Source organism: Rhipicephalus microplus, chromosome X (assembly GCF_043290135.1).
Source record: "Rhipicephalus microplus isolate Deutch F79 chromosome X, USDA_Rmic, whole genome shotgun sequence".
In the NCBI taxonomy this organism is placed as follows: Eukaryota; Metazoa; Arthropoda; class Arachnida; order Ixodida; family Ixodidae; genus Rhipicephalus; species Rhipicephalus microplus.
Window position 1 is genome coordinate 474,103,268 of NC_134710.1, and position 20,770 is coordinate 474,124,037.

General features: G+C 42.9%; 1 protein-coding gene across 2 annotated transcripts in view; it reads right to left on the reverse strand.

The window, feature by feature from the left end:
- The window catches only part of LOC119186712 (protein obstructor-E-like), a 64,568-nt gene that overhangs the window by 8,227 nt on the left and 35,571 nt on the right, over positions 1-20,770 (reverse strand). For both annotated transcript variants that reach the window (XM_075880857.1, XM_037413058.2), the window contains exons 2-3: positions 4,702-4,917; positions 1,215-1,400 (exon numbers count right to left, since the gene is read on the reverse strand). In XM_075880857.1, coding sequence (XP_075736972.1) covers positions 1,215-1,400; positions 4,702-4,917 — 402 coding nt within the window. The remainder of the gene's footprint in view (positions 1-1,214; positions 1,401-4,701; positions 4,918-20,770) is intronic.

The following is a 20,770-nucleotide window of genomic DNA, read 5'->3' on the forward strand; positions in this document are numbered from 1 at the left end:
GGAAAATCCTTCGCCTTTGTCTTTTCCATAAGTTTTCTATCACAGCCAGCTACGAAACGAACTCATTCTGCCTCCTCGGTACATTTCAGCTCGTATAAATTATGTCCATAAAGTCGGCTTGCCGTGCTGCAGAACAAACTCCTTTACCCAGTCATTCATACCGCGTACATCACAACAGGAATAGAACCACCTACCCGCACTGACGGCAACAATCTCGGACCACCAACTTTTTAAAACTTCTTTAGCTAACATTGTATAACGTGTAACACTGAAGTACATTGCATTCTCCTGGTTTTGTTTTGTTTATACCTTTTTTCCTCTGTTTTATATTATGTTTGTAACTATTGTAACCCACTCCCCTCTCTCATGCCTCTGGCCCTGAGGGTACCTAAAAAGATAAATAAATAAACAGCGCTATATTGTGAAAGTACCAGCTTTTCGTCAGTGAGTTGGTGGATCTCAACATCTGTTCAGCGTAAGCCTAATGTCGTTCAGACATACTCCTTGTGGCAAGGTACGACTGTCTCTTAATGTTTTCTTACTTTTTGTTTTTGTTTTGTCAGTAGCACTACGCGCATTAATGCGCTTTCTTTTCAGCCACATTCGACACTGCTGCATACTGACCAATGTGAATTTTATTTTGTTATTAGCAGAAAGTTCCTTTTTTACAATGTGAATGGTACGCTATAATTATTTCTTAGCCATTTTACTCGTTCCTGTTGCTTGAAGATACGCGACAGAGGTACTGCTGAGGCTGGTGCATGCGAGTGGCGTTTTTCATTTCTCAAGATGCTGTGTCTAAATACGCAGGTAAGTCCACCACGCTTCACCTCGGGATATTAGCGTTGCTGGCGTAGCGTGTTGGACATGTATGTACTGCAGGCTCATTGCCGCAACAGCGCGAGGAACGACGGACCAACAAACAAGCACTCTGTCAGTCTCTTCCTATTGGTCTGTTGTTTCTTAAGCTGCTGCGCCTTAAGGCGTTATGGGAACATTGCATGCATCATAGGCGCAGAGAGCAGCAGGGGTAATGATTGTGGCCAAAGATTACGTTGGTTCGGGGCGCCCGAGCAAATTATATTTGCGTCGTATGCCCATTATGTAAATGGCGGAAATGTTTCCATGTCATCATCAAAAAGCTGTGCAATTCTCTCTCAGTCGTTTCGAGCATTCGTTGTAGGGTTGAACGAAAAGAGTAAAAACAATCGAACCTTCAGAATCACATCCGTCAACTAGGTCTGGCCAGTTGCAGGAGTGTGTGGCATCGTCATACGCAAGTCCTGGTTCACAGTTGGTCAAGTTGGCAAGCCCGAACTCGCACTTGAAGTATTGCAAACAGCTTCCACTGGGAAAGATTCCGAACTGCCACGGGCAGTCAGGAGAAGGAATAGGACCCGCTGAAAAAAAAAAGGAAGCGTGGTCTGACCTTTAATTACACATAGTAGAATTCTTAGGCATCGAGGTAAACTTAGAAGTAGCAGAATATTATAAGTGTGTTGTGCCGAAGACTGCAAGGAAGGTTAACGAAAGGGCCAAAGTGTCACTGTAAATTAAAGTGCCATCTGTTTTTTTTTTTCATCCGCGCACGTACTTTCGTGGATCTAAAAAATTAAATTTCTTCAGAAATATTAAGAAATGACTTTTCAAAAAGTCACAGTTTTGCCTCAACGGCAAAGCAATGAATGTGATAGTGACAAATTTGATATTATAGTAAGTAAGGTTAGGAGCCAAATTTTTTTAGAAACGATACGCCGAGGTAGAACCATGGATATATATCGTGCTCAGCTGCTGACCGGAACGACGCTGGTTCTATCGTTACCGCAGTAGTTGCATTTTGATGGAGGCGAATGGTAAGAGCCCGTGTACTGTGCAATGTCCATACCGGTAAAGAACACCAGATTGTCAGAATTTTCGGAGCCCTCCACTACGGCGTCTCTCATATTCATATCGAGGTTTCGGGACGTAAAACCCCAGATACCATTATTACTAATTGAGGAGGCGATCTTGCGTTACTCTATAAAACGTTGGCTTAAAGGTACGTGGCTGCTCCATTGAGTAGAGCGGTTTCTGAGTTGTCTCCTACAATGCGGAGTTAGCGGTGACACCTTGGCACGTAGAAATGTACGAGCCTGTCAGGATTGCGCGCGCGCTTAACGCAAACTGGTAGCGTTAGGCCGTCGGCGCTATCTCGCGGCATGATAAACTAGCCTCTGTGGCGCTGAAGCAGCCCAGAGATGCACGCACCACCAGCTGTACAAATTGTCTTTAAATAGCTAGTCATTTGCATGCTAAAACTTGTGTGCCGTCTGCAGCGACGAGTAGCCATGAATCAGCCCTTGTTTGTTCGATTGCAAGGTCATGCACAATTCTGAGTAAACTTGCTTCAGTAATATTTTTCACATACATATAAATCATATACGTAACGCAATGGCAACGGCGGCAAAAACCCACCGAGAGTGTGCCTGTAATCGCTATAGCAATAAAGTTTATTGCAACATCACTTATGGAGATTCTCTAAGCGAAAACTGTTCACGGCATCCCACGGTGGCCTTTACAAGGCCCTGCATGGTGCGATCGTATCGGTGACAGCAGGTAGTACGCTGTGAAACAAAAAAAAATAAAATGTCTTCACGTGCTGAAGCGCAGCAACATTGAAGGAGAGAAAAGGCAAGCACGACCGACAAAGGGGAGGGAGTTAAATGCACCTGAAATGTGCATCTTCTGATCTAGCCAGCACAGCTTCGGGGCAGCAGGAAAGTTCTAAAATATCATTCCATCTCTCAAGCACAAGTAATCTGTGGCAATTCGAAAGACTCGGTCGCTTCGTTCCTCCACTGGCTCTCCCAGATGTCCTTGCATTCAGTACTGATTGTCACGTTCTCGAAAACGAGAAACAGATCGATGTGATCGCTCACTTCTGCTACGGTGCCTAGAATACGCTTTCTAGTGTGCCGACCACCGGGTGTCTCCAAGGTGATATGGTGGCACGCGCTACAATGCCTGCCTCCGTGAACCACCGGATGGTGATACCCGTCGAGACCCTGACAAATAATGAGCTGAATAACACTGTACCAGCAGGGTGTTCCGACGCGCGTTGGGTTGTAATCTCCTGGTTGTTATGCGTTCATTTTATGTTGCTCACTTGGCGTTTTGCTGACGTAGTCTTGCAGTTTTTTTTTTTTGTGGTGGTGGTGTTCTTTTTTTTTTTTGTGAGTGAGAGAGCTTATCTGAGCAAAGAGACTGAACTATGATGTGCAAGAAACAGATCAGAAAAGAACCGATGCGTTTTGTTTCATATTCGGTGAGTACCTTTCAGGCTGCGCACCTCATTATTAGGTGGGCCTGCGGACAGCGAAAATTTAGTGGTTTGAGACCAGAACATGACGAGGGTACATTGAAGAGTTACCAGGTGGTCTACATGTGAGAAACGCTTCAAGGACCACTACGTCCAGCGCTTGCTAAGCTATGACACTTGACCGCACCAAAACTAAAATTTCTTTCAACAAAGCTTGCCTCACAATTGATGCCGCTCCTGCTATATCTGAAGATATTTATTCGCGTCAGGTGCTCGACTGAGAGCCTAACGTCAGAACGCTATGTGGTGAAGAACCTGTGAATGGTCAGAGGCGGCTGGCTTTATGCAGGAATCGTCGTGCTCGCAGGGTACCAGGAACGCGACCCCAGCTGTGGCCGGGCAGAACGAGAGAGTCAGCCCATGAGTCCGTCCGTGTTTCAGCGTGATCTGGCAAGGTCAGCGCTCTTTTAAAATTGGGCACGGTCTCACTGCGCAACACACCAACCAGCCGGTGGTGGTTGCCATCATTCGTGGTGCCATATCAGCAGACATTCATAGAAGATTCTAGTCAATACGCTTCTGCTCGCTGTCCGTGATTCCACTCTTATAGGCATCAGGCTTTGCAGACTTTCAGCTAGATGTGTTAACTTGTTCGGAGGCACGTGCTACCACATGCACAACAAAATAAGAAATATTTCCATGGTTAAACGTGCGTAAACCAAACTGGTCGAGCAATATCCCGGTTTTGCTTGACATCGCTGTGCTTATAACCTCGAAAAGGCCCCCCTTTCTTCTCTCGCCTCTCCAGCCTGTTCAGTGCATTTCAACCCAACGTATTGTCGTTGGCTGCCGCCGCTTGAGAGCAACTGTGCGTTCAATCGTCGCTGCCGTTTTTCGTAATATGAGACAGAGAACTTCGGAGAACAACTCAAGCTTGTGATGTTTGGATTACGGTCATTGTTTTAAGAATGAGTATGCACAGGATTAAAAGCCCAGAGCATGAGCAGGTAGGTGCTGGTGTGTGGGACTCGTCATGGCTACTCGCCTAAGGGAGTCTTCCGTGCATGTTCATACGACGTTTGACCCACGACAGCGGCCAGTATCGTTTCAAGTGGTACATGAAGACATTGTTAGAGAATTGGTTATGTCAAGAGAGAAAAGTTTGAGTATGATACAACATAACAAACAGCTTCGCTCATCCTCTGTTTCCACAAAGTGGAAGGGCTTCGAATTTTTCATGCCAGCATTGCCAGTCTTTCCGTGAACAGTTTTTGCGGCAAGGGAAAGAAATTAATTTGGTGAAAAAATCTATGGCATGAACTGAGAAATTCCGTTTCATACGGGCAATTCACCAGCCAGGAAACAATGCCGAAGAACAGTTATAGTCTGCTGTTACTACATACGCTTTTCGATGCGGTCGCCGCAGTCCACACGCCAATTGTAGTTGCAGAAGTCGTAGATGCCTCCGTTGGGGTCGAAGAGAAGTCCGTTGGGACACACCTCCTCGGTGACTGTGCCATTCTCACAGCGGGTGTAACGGTCGCAAGCTGTCGGGTGAGGCCATGCCAGCAGGCCCGGGTCCGGGCAGTGTCGTGGTTCCACCACAAATGGGACAGCACCTGCATTATTCCAAAGCGCCGGTGCTTGGAGGTTCATAATAACACAGCAGTAACAAGATCTATGCGATGCCTGTTGCGCGACACGGGTGCGAAGCTGCTAACGCTAATTGTATTGGAAAGCCTGGAAGCTACACAAACAGAACCGTCGCCTAATTTTAAATGTAGAAAGAAAAGAGTATGGTGCGAGGGGCTCGTAACAATTTTAGGGCATTGCCTAATGAAGCCAATGGTGTCAACAAGCCAAAAAAAGCCTAGAATACACCAACTGCAGCTTTTAGCCATCTTTAGGTATTTTCAATAATCATCTGTCTGGGGGGGGGGGGGGATGTTTATCTTTTACCTTGCATGGACGACGCCCTGGACTGCCTTCAAGGAGCCTATTATTCCTAATAACTGAATTCGCCCTAAGGCTATTGGCAAGTGCCCCTGGATGAAGCTGACCATCAGAAAACATCGTTTGCCATGCTTTATGCTTTACACGAGCTTAACGTGATGCCTTTCGGCATTTGCAACGCGCCTGCACCTTTCGAGAAAATGATGGACACCATTCTCAGAGGCTTGAAATGGCAGACCTGTCTATATTGCTTTGATGACGTAGTGGTATTTTCTGCGAATTTTTCATCTCATATCCTTCGCCTTAAGCAAGTTTTACAATAAAAGCTGTTATGAGATCATAACTCGTGTCACGCGCAGTTATCCACCACATCGCGCGAAACTAGAGAAAAAAAAACTAGCACCAATGACACAGCGGGGCTTGCAACCGGATCCGCTTAGCTCCTGCCCAGTATTCTACCACTGGGCTACGCTTGTTTCTTTTTTTCTTTTTTCTCAGTGCGTGTGACTCGTTGGAAAAGTTGCCTTAGGCAGGCTTGATGTCGAGAAAGCGATAGTAGTAATACGATTGAAAAAGCGTTTTAAAATATCGAAAGAAGAACCAGTCGTCGCAAAATAGAAATAGCATAACGAGTGGGTCATCCAATGCTCCAACCTATTAGAAAAGCGTGTCCTTGTTCCCTATTAACTGTGACGCATAACTACTTCAGCCATGATTCCTCATCGTCGTCAGCCACTGCATGAACAATTGGCACGAAATTCTTCGCAAGTGTTTAGCGTGTACCACGCTTCTCAGAAGAATGACCGAAAATAGCATAACGACTGCCAGCCTACTACCCAAAAGTTCATTATTAATGCCGCAGAGAGCATCAAGCCAGCGTGCTTGCAGAAGTTACCCAATGAGTGTTTAGAAAAGGCTCTGAAAGGCCGCTATTCTGGCTTTCGCTGTGACTGTGCTGCGCCTTCCACGCAGGCCTGGCGTTTTCGAGTGACTCATTACCACCGGCTTACAGTCAAATTTAAAGAAATGTCATTTTGACGCCCGTCAGCTTAGCAGCCCACGTCGTCTTGAAAGAAGGAATTTTGCCAAATCTTTTCAAACTTCAAGCAGTTACCGAACACTGTAAACACGTTTTAGCCTTTTAGGGAGTTTTTGGCTCTTGTTCCAGCGTGCATCCCAAAGGTAATAAGTGAAAAACCCTCTAAAATGAGGTTTTCGCTAACACCCTTATTGCGATGTTTTTGCAGAGTCTCTGGGGAGTTTTGTCTTCCTCTTTTCGACACCAGAGTGCTAAGGGGATACGTAGAACAAGATGGCGGCGCATATTAAAGTGAATGCTGTTCGCTTCTAATCTTTCTAGTGGTCAGCCTGCTTTATTACACTCATTCATTGACAGATATTTCTCGTATTTGATTTAGAGTGAAGTTATCAAGCTTCGCTAAATGTCTATCACCGCCAAAATAGCTCCGTTTTAGGGATAAATGGCCGATTTGTGTTGGCAAAAGGCTTAACAAGGTTTGTTTACGAAGTAAATGGGGTCAAAAGAGGGAACTGACGTTGGTGTTTTTATTTAACTCAATTTGGAAGCTTGAATAAAGCGAAGTGAAAGTTTTTCTGCTTCTTTTGAGAGTCTTAAAAGCACCCTTTTATATGCCACCAAAAAAACGTATTTCAGACACAAAATTAGACGTTTGGAGACATCTATTGCTTTTATTCATCGCAGGGACATATTCGAAAACGTACATCAATGCATTCACACACAAACATGACATCTGCGAAAAAATACGCATGAAACAAGAATCGAACTCGTGACCACACGCACTGAAAAGAAACACGATAAACATTACACCACAGCACAACTTTTTTTCATATTATTCACGGACGTACTTGTGTAATAAAGACAAAATCAAGCAAACAAAAGTACAATCAAATGGCGACAATAAGCGCTCAAGCGTTACTCATAAACATTCAATGGCTAACACAGCGTGAGTTCTTCACATCGAGAGTTTTTCACATCGTATTATGCAAACAAGAAAGGGGTAAGGTCAAACAGCTCTCCAAGATGGAGTACCAATCTGGTCTAAAGTCTAGCTCGTCCTAAATGTTTTGAGGTGGATAGCCATTTGAATGAAGTGTGTGCTTGAAGAGGTGATGGGCTCTTCATTGCAGCCTTGTATTGACGTCTTCAACAAGCTGTGCATACTCATGAGGAAAAACATATCGTGTGGCATTTCATCAAGCGCTGCTGGTAGAAGATAACGTATTGTGTGAGAATTAATGACGAAACGTTTCTTAATGCCAGCTGAAGGACATAGCAAAACAGTATGGCATCTTTGCAGCTAACAAAGCAATGTTCAATCGTTCTTGGCGCATCACATAGACGGCAGTTACCAGACGGACTAAAAATACCTTTTCTTTTTAACCATCTGATTGATATGAGGGGTTTAACGTCCCAAAACCACCGTATGATTATTAGAGACGCCGTTGTGGAGGGCTCAAGTAATTTCGACCACCTGGGGTTCTCTAGCGTGTACCTAAATCTGACCACACGGGCCTACAACATTTCCGGCTCCATCGGAAATGCAGCCGCCACAGGAAATGGTAATTGTCTCAAAAAAAAAAGAATCGTGACACTATTTGCCATAGATAAAGCTGTTCTAATTCTAACCCACCCTTACTAACTGACTTGAATGTATTATCACGACTCATGGGCTCAAATGTTGAAGACCATATGAAAGTAGCGAAAATCCGATGAAAGCGTTGTTTATAAAATCTTGCGTAATGAATAAGTTGCAATAAATAGTAAAGGTGTGTTGCTAAGTTAGTATTGCAAGCTTCAGCTCTCCCAAAGATTGAAAGTCGATAGGGAACAAATGTCTGGGACTGTCGTTCAAGCTTAGAAAGCATTCCTTCCAGTAATGCGCGCTGAATCTATATGCATGCAATTGTACACTGAGGTATGTTGGAAGAGTTCTTGTCCAATTAATCCCTGCTAATTGGTTTGGTGTGCTACCTCACAAGCCAAACCAGTCTTAAATGCTTAGAGGCATTTAAACGAGCTCCTGATACTACTGCAAACTTTTCAATATAGATACCACATTTTCCACACTTGGCTTGTCTGTGCAAAAGAATGCGACATCGTCTGCATTAGCTAACACTGTAACGTCAATGCCTAATATACTGAAGCCATGAATGCAACTCGACTGTATTATGCTTAAGCATAGTGGTTCTACACAAAGTGCAAATAGAAGAGGTGACATTGGGCATCCCTGTTTTACAGAAGAGCGAATAGAAACAGGCTTGGAGAGTTGACCATTTATCAGACGAGTTGGGCATTCATAATAGCATAGTTTAATGCCTTTAGGGACAACTTTTCCAACATCGGCCTGCTCGAGAAGAGAAAAAAGGTAGGAATGACAAACATGATCAAAAGCTTTTACAAGGTCTACCTGTAGCATTGCAAGATGTTTGTGAAAACCATGACAGTATTGAAGCACTGTACAAGCCCCATGTATATTGGTTTGTATGGATCGACCCCTGATTCCACATGTCTGATGATACCCAATGAGGATCGACATAGCAAATGGAAACCTATTCGATAATACTTTTGCGAAAATTTTGTAGTCCACGTTTTACAGCGATATTGGTCTGTCAGTGATATCTCAGTGTGCAGCAGTCATGGATTGTAGTGTAAAGGAATGCAAAGTGAGTAAGATTGACGTTGTTACGAAACTCGCTGTCGATGAAGAAAACATGCTTGACACCTTTATCCTCAAATTTATGTGCACAATATTTAGCTGCAGGTGGTAAAACTTTCTGTACCTCCCCACTACAGTGTCACTCATGATGATATGATGATTTTTGGACATAAAATAGCAAAACTTACGCCCCTTTGCAATGAAGCGCGTGAAATACTAGCCTATTCAACAGCCCCAGCTATTCTGTTTAGGTCCCTGATTGGGTGACTTGTTATTGATTCATGGCAAAAGTAAACAGAAAACTTGTAATGATGACAAAAGAAGAGCCAGACACAATACCAGCACTTGCTACCTTGCCAGCAAATGTCTCAATAGTCAGAATTCGCTGTGTTGATCACAAGCGCTATGACAACGAATTGTAAAACAAAATAACCAAAAGGAAGGATCAAGGTGACTAAATAACAAGGTTCAAGAAATTCACCTGACTGATACGAATTCAATTAAATTAGTCATGTATAAGTGACACATCTCCTAAATGTTATAAATATTCACATGTAATCTTGGCAAGCTCAAGTGCTGATATGTGACTAATGAAGTGACAATACCATGAAATGCACGTGCTCCCTCAAAAACGCAGTGTCACTAACCACATGTCTGTGACATCATAAGATCTTGATTACGTCTCTTTAACATAATTTATCTTTCAAGCTAAATGCAATGTAATTTTTTCCTCTACGACACAGTGAAGTCTTCTTACTAGCTCGTGAAGTCTTCTTACTAGCTCATATTCTGGGCATAAGAAGAGAATAAATAGAAAACAAATTTGCCCTATACACATTTCTTCACATGGCAGCCCGATAACAGTGGTTGTTTGTTTTTGCTTGAGTGTATACTCCCTGAAAACACTGTTCCATTCATGCTTTATCGTAACTAAACAAATTATGTCGCACAAACTTGCCTTTTTAAGGCGCACTTGCTTGAACTGGCTGGCTGTGCAAAGCTTCTGAGATGTTTACAGGACTTTAAAAACACGCACCACCCATCGTTATGTGAGCTTACCAACTTTGTTTTTTTTTTTTGCTTTTTGTTGCTCTTTTCACGCAACGCAAAGCGCAAAACGCTTTCTATTGCTGCTCAAGCGACGATAAGGATTCGCGAAGAGAGGAAACATAAGTATTTATTTATTTATTTATTTATTTATTTATTTATTGATTTATTTATTTATTTACTTAAATAAATAAATAAATTCCTATGTTTCCTCTCTTCGCTCTTTTCTCTTTCGCTCTTTTCACGCAACGCAAAGCGCAAAACGCCTTCTATTGCTGCTCAAGCGACAATAAGGATTCGCGAAGAGAGGAAACATAAGTATTACCTACCATTTGCGTTTCTGATTGTGCCGCGAACGCGGCGTGCCCCTGAGCTGCTTGGATGTACACAGCGACATGCTGGAATGCTTGTCACTTCGTAGCGGCCACTTGAGAAGAGTTCCCTTCGTTTCTTCTTTTTCTTTTTTTTCTGCAGGTCTCCTCAACACCTGGTTTTGTTCTGTGCGTTGATGCACGCCGCGCCCGCGCGATACGGTGTCTAAAAGGGTAAACTGAGTGTGCATGCGGTGCCAATCGGCCGCATTGAAGGTCTGCAGGCTTTTCTTTTAGCATTATATAGATTGGTGGTAAGGCAACATAAGCGAAGTTTTTCTGTGGTCGCAATGCTGGTTGAACCCGAGCCCAACTGTCTGAAGTGTGTCCTCCGCAGCATTCCATACAACGGATATCGTTCGACGATATGAAGAAATAAATAATTTAAGTGTGCGCTCCGCAGCGTTCCGTACAATGGATATCGTTTGACGATATGAAGAAACAAATTATTTATTACCGCGTTGTGAACTTGTTAAGCTTTCTGAAAAATTTGTGCTTTAGTGTGACAACGCACTTCTTCTCCCTGCACAACAGAATGCATGCCGGCCAGCACTAAAGGCAAATTGCAGTTAGCTCCGGGATAAAAATGAAAAGAAAGCACGTGAGAGGACGTGAAATGGGAGTTTTCTGGTGGTCTCGTTCGTGACAGATGGCGTACGATCATGAATTTACCTCCTTTATCCCCTCATTCATCCACTTTATTTTCTAAGAAAGTAAAATAGAGGTCGCAAAATCATATTACTCTTTTTGTTACATCCTATGGTTGTAAAAGTGTGAATAAAGGTAATATCACGCACTTTAAATGCCCCATTCGGCTAGTTTGTGTTTACAGTGAATATCTCAAGGGCATCACTCTAAAGAAACTGCGAAGCTTCACAGATTTGTGTTCATAATTTTGGCGCTTCATCCACAATTTTGCTTTTATTATTTCCCCCTTGACACAGGTTTTCGCTAGCAGCAACAACCTCTAAGGTTGGAATGCTGGTTGTAATGAATCATTTACGATGCTCCACCGACTCCTCACGTTCCCTCCAATTCTGCGCCACTGCGATCCCCACGCGCCTACAAAAATATACATGGACTCTAGCAATGGCAACCTTGCCGCTGTACTTGCTCAGCAGAACCCCGACTTTGGCGAGTGCGTTGTAAAATATGCCAGTCGTACCCTCACAAAGGAGGAATCAAATTACTCTGTCAACGAAAAGTAGTGTTTGGCGATTGCTGGGGCAATCGCCAAATTTCGCACCTACAGCTATGGGCGGCAGTTTGATGTTGTTACCGACACAACGCACTATGCTGGCTGTCATCCTTGAAAGACCCGACTAGACGCCTCGCTCGTTAGGCTTTACGCCCACAGGAGTATGATATACGTAAGATTTATCACTATGGACGGAAACACTCGGACGTTGACGCCCTATCACAGTCGCCACTGTCCGGCTCACCATCTTCTACTTACCATTCATCGAAAAAGAACGGCTATTTGGGCTAGTTGGTTTGAATTCATGGTAATAAGGGCTGCAGCGCGAGCAAAAAGGTGCTAGAAGAAACGTAAAATGAAAGGCAAGGCAAGGCAAGCGTGTTGTCCTCTTTGCTTTCCTTGCCTCACCTTTCGTTTCACGTTTCTTCTTGCACCTTCGTGCTCGCGCTGCAGCCCTTATTACCATGTTGCCATTCATCATCTCTGACCATCACCGACATGCCAGAAGGGCAGCGCAAAGATCCCTGGATTGCCTCTCTGCGTGACATTTTGTCTCCCCATTCACCGAATTCCGTCTTACGCACCCTTCGTCGTCAAGTCCAACACTTCGCACATCGTGAAAGCTTGCTGCGTCGTCGAAATCACCTGACAGACGGCCGCAGGTGGCTCCTCGTGATCCCCCATATTTAGCGCGCGGGCATTTGCAGCGCCTTTCATGACGACCCTCAGTGTGGTCACGCTGGCACGTTCAAGACGTACTCTCGCCTTCGCCTGAAGTACTACTGGCGAGGCATGTATCGATACGTTCGCCGGTATGTTCAGTCATGATCTGCCTGTCAACGTCGCAAGGTTCCTACTCACAGCACTGCTGGTCCTCTATAGCCATTGGCCTGCACTGCCCGACCATTCTACCGCGTCGGAGTCGAACTCTTCGGTCCACTCCCGACCACTATTGACGGCAACCGCTGGATAACAGTCGCCATCGACCACCTCACATAGTACGCAGAAGCATCTGCGCTACCAGCTGCCACCACAAAAGACATCGCGTGGTTCCTTCTTTGTCTTCTCATTTTTCGCCACGTGGCCCCAAGTGAATTACTTAGCGACCATGGCCACATCTTCCTCTCAAATTGCATCAAGGTCCTCCTCAAAAAATGCCGCTTTTTACATCGCATCACTTTCGCATACCATCCTCTAACGAAAGCCAACACGGAAAGCTTCAATCGTATCCTTGCCGACCTGCAAGGCGATGTACAATTCAGAAGACCATACCACATGGGACTGCGTACTCCCTGTCGTCATCTACGCTCACTACTCTGCGTTCCAAACAACCACTGGCTTCTCTCCCTTTTTTCTCCTATATGGAGGTGAACCTTCATGCTCCATGAATACCATTCTGCCCTACCAACCAGACGTTTCTGAAGCCAAATCCATCTCTGAGAGAGAGAGAGAGAGAGAGAGAGAGAGAAAAGGCAGGGAGGTTAACCAAGCTTGGCTCTGTTGGCTACCTTAAAACCGTAAACTGGCTCGCTCGTTCGCCGCCACGATAAGTCGCGCCGCAAATTTCGTCATGACGCCTTGGCGTCTGATGACCATTACTCCCCGGGAACGCTGGTTTGGCTCTGGGTCCTGTTCACAACTACTGGTCTTTCCGCAAGGCTTTTGTTAAGGTACTAAGGTGCTTACCAAATACTGGAGTGGTCATCTCCTGTACATTACGTCGTCGAGCCAGTCAACCCATCGCCCGAACATCACAGCTGAGGCCGTTAGACAGTTTACGTCCAGCTACTTAAATCCCAATAAGATCCACCTGTAGCGTCTTTTCCCTAAGTTGCCAGTATGTCTCCTATTTCTGCAGGAGAGACTGCACCGGTGCACATCAGCGCCTGCTCTGTGCCGGCGAAAAAAAAGACGATGACGTTCGTGCATCGCACGCTGTTGTAAACATAGATGAACAATCACCCTTTCTGTCAGTGGCATTCAAACCAACCACTTGCAGAACCCGTGCCTGATACTCTACCAATTAAGATGCGACGGAAGGCGCTTCGTGGTCCACTTCACTGGGCATTTCTATGTCCCACTGTGGTGCTTGGTTCCTCACCCGAAAGTCACGGGTTCTATCTTGGCCATGGTACATGCATTTTAAGGGAGGCGAATGGCCCGTGTACGATGCCAGTGCACCTAAAGGAACATCAGATGATCAAAATTTTTGGAGCCCTCAGGGTATCTGATAATATTCTCGTTGTTTTGGGACGTAAAATCAATTCCACACTTCACGCACCAAGCTTACATCGATCTGCGAATGATCTTAATGACCCGCTTGACCGACTCAATGCGTTTTTACAATGTCGTCATAGTCGTCTCGGATCCTCTTTGGGACATTGTGCGTAAAATGTCATAACCTTCATTATTATGTAGCATGCTCCATCTTACGTCCAATCGACAGTTACGCCGTCTTCACCGACCAATTTTCAGTAGAACGTGTTCTGTGGGGCTCTTCTAACTTCCCCGTGTTTGAGCTTGGAACTCTATACATTATGACCTTTTCTATAGAGAGTCACTTCTGTGGATGAAACCGTCTTTTTTTTTTTTACAGCTGCCGTCTTGATGTTTCAGTATCGCATGAGGTGGGGTTTCAAATGGCTTTTAGGGTTTGACAATTCAGTGAATCTTATTTTATTTTTCTCGCTAGTCTATCTTATTTTTGTAATTTTTATTAGGTATTTATAAGATTGAAAAAACCTCACTTCTTTTTTACGTGTTTTGTACTGCGACTGTTTAAGAAATCTTTCGAATGAAAATTTTGTTAATTTTCTTCACGTTGTCGTTGCCTTCTTGTTCTAAAACCTGGTATTTGTTTGCATGGACCATTTTAAATTACTAAGGCTTCTCCCGGTTGCACATGCTTTCGAGGATTTATTTTAGTCTTGTTTTCCTAGAATTTAGAGTGATCTTCACCCTCACTAACTTAACAGATCAGCAGCGTTGGCTATTTTTCTGGAAACAACTTGTTTAAGCTGTGTGTGGCGTCTTGTAGTCAAAAGGGAGCTAAGCATATTGCTCATTGGATTATTTGAACCCACTGCATTGTCACTATATTTTTACCTTACTTAACTGTGCTGCGTATATCTGTAATCAATCACTTTGGAACAGCCACTACGATGGTCTAGGAATCGTCTGACGTGCCGTATTCTAGGACCAACCTCAAAAATATTACTTTTATTTTCTTGAAATGAATGCAACAAGAGACTGATTGCGCACATACTATAATCCTTTGATTTTGTTATTATATAGAAATGGCACTTGACTGACTGCAAAATAATTAAATATCTCCTTACATGCTCGATTGCAACAAATTACTGAAAGTTTCACAGAGCACTCTATTCACTCGTTTTCGTTTTTGAACTGTAATACTGAGTGTCTTGCAATTGTTTTTGTTAATTTAACGAACCTGCAAACCTTGTATTATACTTCGCGCCTCAATGGTCAATATTGCTACGTTTTACAGTACCCGCTAAAGCTACGGCATATACTAAGTATAACCTAAAACTAATTTATTGAAAACTCTATTTTGTTTTAAAACGGTAAGGTGCTGCATGGTTGATGGAACACAAGTGAAAATTTTTTACCGTTTTTTTTGACAAAGAATCCTCCCCCTTCCTTATATGCACTTTACTATTTCGTTTCTTTTGTGTGTGTTACTTGCATTAGGACTGACACTCAAAGATTTCATACGAATGGCACGGTTTGGGTTTAGGAATTTTTTATATTCATATGTATTTTATAGCAAGGCACAGTGACGTAAATAAAGCCGAAAACTGTTCTTTCGCAATATAGAACTGACTGCGAGCCGTGTAAATGCACTGGCTTCATAAATGATTCGTATTCTCGCTACCGACTGATTGAAAGAAATGGGAACTGCGGTGAGCGTCCTTAATTCCGAGGGTCGCAGAACGAGTCAATACTATAGCTGCGTGCATGCAGGGCGGGGCTGCGGGGACACGCTCACTCCGCGGGTGGCGAAATTGAGGCCACCAATATGGCCGGTTTCGAGGCCGGGCAGCTGTTCTGCAGCACCCACCCAACTTCTTGTAGCACGGCCAATTTCGCTTTCACCGCACAAGACATTGAGAAATAACATCACATAGGACACTTCATCGCGTTGCGCTTTCGTGGCTTCTACATTACGCAATACGCCAGCCAACTTTGGGATACACGAATTAACGGAAGCAAGACAATTTGCACTAACACAGTCAGTGTCAAAAGCGTCACTTTGGGTCTCTTGTGGCTTTTGAGATGTATTTAAGCATTCATGTAGTTTCTTCATTTATTTGTTCATTCGGGTATTTAATTCAGCATACCATTAGATCATGCAGGTAGGTCACATATTGTAATACCCCAATACACAAAAAGGTGCCGTAATTATACTCACCGCCAACCAAATATTTAGCAAGGGCACATGGAAAGCGATCAATTATTGTTGAAAAATACTGCGTCGTTAACACAAGCAAGTATAGAGGGCAATTTTTCGCACTGTATGTAAAAGCACTTATGCATTCATCACTAGTAATTAACCACCAATGAAAATAATGTAAACATACTACAAAAGCTGCAAATAGAACTTGGCGGATAGCACAGAAAGATAGAAATGACTGAATATAACAAGGCACGCTTGAACAAAACCGAGATTCTAGTGAACCCAAGTTTTAGTTTGAAATAAAGAATGCATGGCACGTTCCCAATCAGTTGCACCATTTTCTTGCTCTCGCTCTTCACACTTTGGGAAAATTTCTACCCGATTGCAAAAGTACTCAATATAACTCGATAGAACTAATTTAGCGATGTTCGGGAGAACTATACAAAATTTTCGAAAACAGCGCAATAAAGCGTAGACACTGTGCCCGAATACACTTAGGCTTTTTTTCAAAACTTCCCTCTGCTATTTACCTCCCGTCCTCACTAGCGATTTGTCCGTAATGCCAATGACTCAAACTTTGTCATCAGAATGACTTTAGCGTAAAAAAGTTTCGACAGTGGAGCTGTTGAAGCGGAACGTAAGTCCGTACGGAGCAGCATCGTAAACCAGCCCACAAAGTTTTCATCCTCCTCCTGTTTTGCTTCACTCCCAGAACACGTGTACCGATTTGTCCGACGTGGATTGCGATAACTCTGATGGGCGAGAGAAAGAGTACACTATAGAACGAAAGAAAGAGAGAGAAAAGCAGAAAAATAAACGGAATAAAGACACAAATATAAAAGGAAACAGAATAGTGAAAAGAAAATAGAAAAAAAGAAAATCAAAGAAAGAGATAAATTGGTACACGCACAGAGCAGGAGAGAATTTCGGAGAGTAGAAGAAAGAACGGGAACAAAACGAAAGCAACAGCGACAGAGTGACAGAGGTATAAATAAACAGACAAAAATGATTTTTAGAAAACGGAGAACAAAGATTAAAGAACAAGGAGAAGCATGGCAGACAGCCGATTTCCGCCCTTCTCTTAGGCGTGGCACTTGTGCGAAGCCATCTCAATTTTTTAAATTAAGATCCTGCTCAGCACCAGTGCATCATATATTCTTGCGCACGTGCTGCGCTTTCCTGTTCCTTATTTTTTCCTAGCTGTTTGCACAAAACATTTCGTTTTAGATTGCGATAACCTCGTAATCTCGATTGTTTGTAATTTTCCTACTCGTTTAAGCACATTTTCTCGAATTATATAAAGGCCCAATGGGCAAAAGTTCCTATTCGTGAGTGTTCTTTGATTGGATGACAGTTTTTGCGAATAAAACATACATTACCGAACAGGCCTGTAGCAAGGAATTCTTTTTAGGGAGGTAGGGGGGGAAGCAAAGAACATTTGTTGAAGATTTTGAAAAACTTCTATTTCTTATAATTTCTCTGGTAAAACACACACTTCCATCCAAACTTCAGGCGCGAAGTCAGTCCGAGCCTTCCTTCCCCCTTCCTGGCAACGGGCCTGTTAACAGATGCGGCTTGAATTCTTTCCTACGAATTTTGGCACCAGATACTTCTGCCACTGGCGTAGCTGAGAGGGGGACGGCGGTCTTTTATAATACCCACTGATTTTAAACTTCAGTCATCATCACAAAGAACCACTGAACTTGAGTCCTGCCATTGAATTGATGAAAATGTACAGTAAGGCATAGACTTGTTGACGTGAATAGAGACAGCTCCTGTTTTTTTATACAAATTAAGCAATCGTGCGCGTACCTGAAAGCTTGTGTTCAACAGGCGTGTTTAATAGTTCACCTGCAATAACACTGCCAAGAACTGATAAAAGGCAAGTCGTACAAATCAGAAGCAATGGCCGAAGGTGTTGAGATTCCGGTTCATTGGATGTAAAAAGAGCTGTCGAACTTGATGGCAGTTGAATGAAGATAAAATTTATCCCGCCGTCGTTGCGCAATAAACTTTTTACCAGCAAATTAAAAAGTTGTTGCTGCTAAGAACCACGGGATTCGAAAAATGCACTTCCCTGAAATCCTCCATTTTTTTACGCAAATATGAAGATCAACATGCGGCACAAAATAATACAAGCCGTCAATATCTATTGTAAGTGCAGTTCTGTCAGTTTCTTGAGCTTCGCTAATTATTGCACCCAAGATCAACACCCTTATTATTTTCGTGGAACCTTTTCAAATATATCCAAAAACGATATGCAGTGTACTTATGCCGCAAAAACTGCGTTCTATTCAATTCAACTCTACGCTTTTAAAAAACTTACTAGTACCTGATACATTTGGGTTAGTAACGGTTGGTCACATTGGGTATAGTCATATATGGTATAGTAGGCCAAATCAGCAACGGCGAATGTGGTCACTCTTACTACCTTTTCCGTTACTAATAGCAAATAGTAACCGTTACTACTCTAGCTGTTGCAAACTTTATAAGTATTCGGTTCTGAAGCTTTTAAGAAAAAAGTGTTGGCCCCTACTACCATGTCCATTTGCACCATATATTTTCTCCATTGTTATTCTTGGTCAATTGATGTCTCATAACTACACAACTTCGGGCAATCTTAGACCTCTCCACTGCTTTTCACTGCGTGTTTACAGGAGGTTCTCAGGGCCGTAGACTGGGAAGAGTAAAGGACAGGAGTTAATAGGGAGTATCTTAGTAACCTGCGGTTCACTGACGACACTGTTCTGATGAGTAACTCAAGGGATGAATTACAGGTCATGATTACTGAACGGGATACGTAAAGCAGAGAGTAGTCGTGAAAATTAAATATGCACAAACTAAAGTAGTGTGCAACAGTCTTGGCAGAAAACAACCCTTCAGGATTGGTGGAGAGACGCTGAAAGTTGTCAAGGAATATGTCTACCTAGGACACGTATTTACCACGGAGCCGAACCATGACATTGAAATAACAAGAAGAATAAAGATGGCGTGGATCCCATTCGGCAATCGTTCTTAAATCATGAATCGTAATCTGCCACTAGCCATCAAGAGCAAGGTATACTCGCACCTTTCAGGAAATATAGGGGGCACACCAAGAAAACCAAAAGGCTGTTGCATGGGCGGAGCCTTCGTCACTGGCGTTGTAACAGTATGGTTGCCGCCGCTTTCAGCTAGGATAATTTTTCGTAGCATTGACATTCCCATGAAGGAAGCAGCTGGGAGAAGCCCACTGGGCGCTAGTTGCATTTATCAGGACTACAAATAGAGTTTTATCATTCATCCATCCATCTCAAATGCTGCTGATAATGAACTCTCTCTTGTCAATAAGTTCTGAATAAATATCTTGGTCATTAGTGAAGCTGATAAGTAAAATATACATGTCTATTGTGGCCACCTGGTCAAAAATTGCCGGGTACTTGCACTGGAAAAAATAGCATTCATTTAGAGGGTATACAGAATGAAAACATGTACATATGGGCATATTTGGAAGTATTCTGTGAAGCAGGCTACGAAATTTAAAAAGCTTTTTCAAATTTTACTTTTCACCTTTATTCAATAAATTCTGCCAACTCTTTGCCAAAGGAATATGTGATCAGTGACTCCACACTAAGAGGGCAGCATTGTTGAAATTTTGCAAGTGATAATAGTGATTTGTTTCTTATACGTCAAGTTAAGCACTGGCGAATTGCAGGTAACTGAGAGCGTAGTTCTTCTGGATAATAACCCTGAAGTTTGAAATAAAGCCTTGAAGGCTTTATTTCTCGCAAGACAATATGGCAGCTCCCAAAATAGATATAATTGAAGTTCATCAAAGTTAGTGTTCGCGCATGTTAATGGTTTGAGTCTCTACAACTGCTTTTTCCTTGACGTTGCTCTTGATCTATGCAGTAAACAAAGGTTCAGTGACACCACTGTTGAGGCTGAGACAGACGCTTAGGCGGTAGCAAAAACTGAAGATCAGAATTCAGTTTCTGCAATCGTTCATTGTTACAGCAGCGACTTTAAGAACTATGCACACTTCGAATCAGAAAAAGGTGACTAATGTATTTCTCTCGCAATACAAACTACAACAATTTGAATAACGCAGGTCGTGTACACTTACGAAAAAAGAATATTCTCTTCCAATATTTTCAATATGGCTACCGCGATATCCAGCCTTTGCTAGGAGTTTAATTCCAGTGTTGTCTAATGGTAGAGAAAATCGTTCAGAAATCGTTCGTTGGTAAAGAAAATCATTAGAAATCGTTCCCAATAATGTTGACTTGCTGTCTTCAGGAACCTTCATCGCAAGCTGTTACACATTCGAAGTGCGTATATCACTGAAAGCTATGAACTCTTTTAAAACAAAAACAAAGTTTCATTTTCAAAGTGAATTGGGAACTTATGTTTCTTAAAAACAAAATTTTGAGGACTTGTTTGTTTGACACAAGTTTAATAAAAACCGCCAAAAAATGAAGCCAAGAATGGTACAAGAAGGTAACAATATTCTTGTAGGTGTGCTGTTTTACAGTCAAACCTCGTTATTTAGGATTTCATGTAACTGAAAAAAATGTCCGAAGCAACTAAATGCTGAAGCATCGAAAGTATCTAGCAAACAAATAAAAAGTGTTGGTTACATCAATGGATTTGCGTTTTCCTGATGAATACGTAAATAAAGTACATATTTTATGTAAAATAAACGCAAAACACGCAACTTTTCGTCATTCACGACTTCACCCTCACTGTGACCACGTCTCAAGACCCCGTGTCTTAAGCGGAAACATACTCATAGCCCATGTCTTAGTA